Genomic DNA, 4,912 nt, shown 5'->3' on the forward strand with positions numbered 1-4,912 from the left:
GCACCATATTAAGTTTCTTATTCTGGAAAATGCAGATCCAACATCGTACTTTAGGATTTTTGATAAGATTGTTTACTTCCTTTTATCAAAGGAAACCTTACAAATTATTTTAAAAAATATGCAACCTTACAAATTGCATATAGAATTTGTTGTAGTCAGTTTATATTAATGGAAATCTCCTAATGTAGAAAGTGGATGAAGAAAAGATTATTTTAAATTTTTTTATAAAATAGTTAAAATATCATTTTAAATAGGTATTAATAATACATATAAAAATATTTACCGAAACTAAATTGGTAGCTATATTTACAAAATTGTTGTTTAGCGACCGAAATAAAATCAGTCACTGTAATTAAAAAAAATATTTAGCCACCGAAATAAAATCTATGGTCTCTATTTAGTCACCGAATTAGTCACCACAAGTTTTTTTGAAATCAATTATTTTAATCCATTAGCGACCGAAAATGGTGGTCGTTGTCACCTTCTATTTTAGCCACCGATTTAGTCACCGTTTTTTATAAAAATTTGGTCGCTAATTTGGTTCCTGAATTTTGGTGACCAAATTTTCTGTGACTGATTTAGCCACCAAAATTTTGGTTGCTAATTTGGTTTCTGAATTTGGTGACCAAATTTTCTGCGACCGATTTAGCAACCGATATTTCGGTTGCAAATTTGCGACCACTTTTTAATTCGGTCGCTAAAGGCTTTGCGACTAGGGTTTTCGCTTCCATCTTTATTTGGTGACTGTTTCGGTCTCAAATATATTTAGCGACCGATTATAGTGCTTTTAGCGACCGAATGTGGTGGCCGCTAAAAGTGATTTTTTTTGTAGTGTAAGCATTAATATAGTTTTTCAATGACTCTCCCTGACTTGAAAGAAGTTTGATATTGGGATCCATAAGAGTATCCGAGTGCGATAATAAAACATTCTAGTTTTAGTAAGAATGTATATTGCATATTTATGTTATGAATCACAACACTAGAAAAGGATTAGGAAAATTCAATGCTTAAAAAATATTTGAGAGAACCTAAATCTTTGGCATGAATTGTTGTGAAAGGTGCTCTTTGAGGTGTAGAATTCGAGTCTTATCATTAACAGTAATGACAATGTCATTAATATAAACAATAAGATAAACACACTTACCAAAATGAGAATGAGAGAAGAAGACAAAATTATCAACCTCAGTTATTCATGCCGAGTTGTATCAAGGAAAAACTAAAATTATCATAGCATGTCCATGGAGATTGTTCCAAACCATAGAGGGATTAAGGAAACTTACAAATCAAGACGAGAATCAACAAAGTAGTAAAACCAGGGGTTAATCCATGTAAACTTCTTCTCTTAATATACCATGTAGGAAGACATACATCTTGAGATGATAGGAAATAGGCACTGGAATTTTCATATTGTGTAGGTTGTGGTCAAGGTTAGTTTTTATTAGACTTGGGGGAAACCGGCCTTCTTTTTTGTGTATATGGGTTAAGGCATCTCTCAAATGCATTATTTAATTCAATTCATTCCTTCCCGATAAAAAAATCATGTAGGAAGACATTTTTAATACCCAACAGATAAAGAGGTCAATAATGAATAACAACCATAGCCGAGATGAACATAATTTATTTTGCGACAATGGAGAAATAATAAGTGTCATAATTCAGTAATACTTCATATTAAAATATAGACACTAATAGATTTTTTTTGATAAAATCGCTATAATCTAACCCCTAATTTAGGAATTTAAATTTTTTTATTTGTTTTTTTATTATAAGATGAATGAGAATGATTTATTCTCAAATTTGTGTTAATTTCAGGATTCTAGAGGAAAATGAAAATGAAATGGCTAAAGGAGAATGGACAAGATGAAAAGGGAAAGTTAGAACATTGGAAACTCGCTCAAAAATCACCTAAACTCGCCCAAGAAAGATCACTCCAGAGGAAATCGTCCAAGACTCTCGCTCAAGCGAGTTCACTCCAGGGAAGTTGGGATTTTTCTCGCCAAACTCACTTAAGCAAGTAAAGTCACTTAAGCGAGATGTCACTTAACCCGAGCCCAACTAGGTTAAATAGAAGGTGTGAGGCATAACCCTAGACATCGTTGGGAGAATAGAAAGAGATAGAAAAAACTAGAGGAGGTCACCGTCAAGGAGAAACATCTTGGATCTTTTTTTCTTGCCTTCCATGCTTGTAATGGCCAACATGGGTGGCTATTCTTCCCTTTGGGATTGAGAGTAATTTGTTCAAACTCTTATGTATTGAAGTGATATTCATCTATAATATTTAGTTTTTGATTGATAATTGGTATAATCATTTTATTCTCAAAGCTTAAATTATTCATGATTTTGATCCTTAGATTTGACTCTAAAATAGTTCTAAGCATCTGAACTTAAATGATAATGCTTAACATATTTGAAAGCTAGGAATAGATTTGAAATGTTAATTGTTTTATAAAATATGTTCGTAATGATAAAGAGTTTGTATAAATATGCGAGGAATCGACGAGACTCTCTTAATAATTTTATATGCAAAGAATCAATATGAATAATTTTTATATGTGTATCAGTATCAATCAAGATTGAATATTATATTCTTTTGAAAAATAGAGACGAGTGAGATTATATTTAAATAATATTATATTTGAGATTTTAGAAATGTTCCTTGTAGATTTGATTATCATCCTTATGCATAATTTATTACTTTTAACACGGTACACTTGTCATAAAAAAAAAATCATCAAATTTTTTTATCTTCATAATCCAAAATGATAGATCCATAAACCACATGGATCCATAAACCACATGTCCTAGGATTGAAAAGTGCGTCTAATAACATAATAGTAAGATTTATCTTATGCGTTTCTAATAAAAACCACACAATATGTCTTTATACTACTTTAGAGAGTTAAATACATTAAATTCTTGCCTAACAATCAGACGATTAATGATCCTAATTTCGTAGAAATTTTAATAGCTAAAGCTGTAATAATTATTGACTAATTACATTCAAAGACATATATTGAAATAATATTAATTAATATATTTTTTATTAATATTAAATTATATAAGAGAAAATATTATTATAAAAAAAAGTTGTGGATGCGATTATATTTTTAATTGTGAAACTGTTAGTTTTGTTGATAATGAACCAAGAGATTATAATAACTATTAAGTTTTATGCTAATTTATAAAATGTATACTTACTCATAAGGACAAAAGTACACTTATTTGCCTCTATTTTTAAAATGTTTATATTAAATTCAAATATGTTTGCACCTCATTAGTTGTATTATTGAGACTCTCAAATATATGATAAACTCCTTGTTAAATTTAAATAAGAAAACATAATTTGTAAAATTTTCATATAATAGTTTTTAATCTGATTTGGATTTAAAAATAATAATATTTATTATCTATGATCATGAGTGACTGGATAAATTTTTGTGCATGTTAGGGATCAAACACATATTTCTTTTATTATGTAAACTGTTTATGCACTATCTTAATTTAAAGTACTAAAACGACATTGAATTAAACTTGCAGTTAACATAAAAAAAAGTTATAAAATTTGCTTTGATTTGTTATAATTTATTGATGAAGTGAGATACAAAGATATGGGAAATGTTTCCCAACAGGAGAAAATAAAAATAAGAAAGGAAAGACAGTGTTACGTTTATAAGATAAAGAAGACGTTGGTAATAATTCAAGCATTGGCCAAAAGGTAAGCCTCGATGACCTTGAAAAGAGCATCACTCTTGGCTTTGCCAGTTTTGAGCTCATCTTCATTGGGTGGAGCATCTCCTTTGCTGTGGTATTTTATACTCAACTTTACAACTGATCCTCCGTTGGGCCCATCACTGAGTTTGGAGTCGATTGTGATCTTCTCTGCAGTCTCTGGCAAGGCAGCACCTCCAACTATGCTGTAGCTGTATCCCAAGTTTGCCTCATCTATTCCTTCTATTTTGTGCAACACAAACTTTGTCTCCCCATCTGTCCATTCACAATTCACAATTCACAGTTAGTTTATTTTATATGTTGTTCTGTCAATGCAATGCACATACACAAAATATATAGAAGATGAATGAAATGGTACCCTCGAGGAAAGAGATCTTCTTGATGGTTCCGGGGCCACCGTTGCCCTCAACGATTTCAACACTCTTGAAGGAATCAACGGCCTTTGGGACGATGTTATCGGCGTCCTTCACAAGAGCTTTGTAAAGGGTAGCTGGAGCCACGGGAGAAGTGGTTTGGTCTTCGAAGGTGAAAACAGCCATGATGAATGGAATCTAATGAGATGGAATGGAATGGAAGAATATATAATATCAAGGAGTGTGTGTATTTGGCAGAGGACTGACCTCTATTTATAAGCAGAATGCATAGCTCATAGCATTTGGTAGCATAAGACATCAAAGTTTGAAGCTTCTCACTGCTGAAACAAGGTTGTTAGGCTATTCGTGGCGGTTCTTTGTTTACCACCATTATCTCTCTCTGAATAAACAATCTTCTTCAGAGGCAGTATGTCATCGTGTATCATTCTTTCTTATTTTTTCTATTATCACTTTTATCCTTTTGTGTTTGTCAAATTTTGTGACTAAAAACTTTCAAAATCAAAGAACACGTCAGTTTCAACGATCAACGATTGCGACTGTTTGCTGTATTTGTGGAAATCGGTAATTTGGCAGGGAATTATGTTAATACTCTCTCATGTTTTCTCTCATGTTTTCTTACATTATAGAAATTTCGTTTTCTTTAAATTTCATGTAATTTCTTTAATACATTACATTATTATCTATTTTTATATATATTTACATCTCCTTAAAATTTTAAAAACATTATATGTATACTTTTAATGAAAAAAACAGAGGTAGGTGTAAGTAAAGTTTTAAAAAAATAGGATATATGCTATTGTAACACACTC

The 4,912-nt window shown here is 31.0% G+C and overlaps 1 protein-coding gene across 1 annotated transcript; it reads right to left on the reverse strand.

Annotated features, from left to right (window-relative positions):
- Window positions 1-3,553: 3,553 nt before the first annotated feature.
- On the reverse strand, window positions 3,554-4,526 carry LOC137806982 (pathogenesis-related protein 2). The gene is made up of 2 exons (XM_068607387.2): window positions 4,088-4,526; window positions 3,554-3,984 (listed from the first exon to the last, which is right to left on the reverse strand). The coding sequence occupies exons 1-2, from the start codon at window positions 4,266-4,268 to the stop codon at window positions 3,698-3,700; spliced, it is 468 nt and encodes a 155-aa protein (XP_068463488.1). The 5' UTR covers window positions 4,269-4,526; the 3' UTR covers window positions 3,554-3,697.
- Between the last annotated feature and the right edge of the window lie 386 nt (window positions 4,527-4,912).

This window comes from Phaseolus vulgaris, chromosome 3, assembly GCF_051622355.1.
Source record: "Phaseolus vulgaris cultivar YP4 chromosome 3, ASM5162235v1, whole genome shotgun sequence".
Lineage (NCBI taxonomy): Eukaryota > Viridiplantae > Streptophyta > Magnoliopsida > Fabales > Fabaceae > Phaseolus > Phaseolus vulgaris.

Bases quoted from the DNA above. Each gene is read 5' to 3' on its own strand.
- LOC137806982 (XM_068607387.2), bottom strand. From the start codon at position 4,268: ATGGCTGTTTTCACCTTCGAAGACCAAACCACTTCTCCCGTGGCTCCA. The intron at 3,985-4,087 runs GTACCATTTCAT...GTGAATGGACAG, and splicing joins GAAGATCTCTTTCCTCGAGG to ATGGGGAGACAAAGTTTGTG.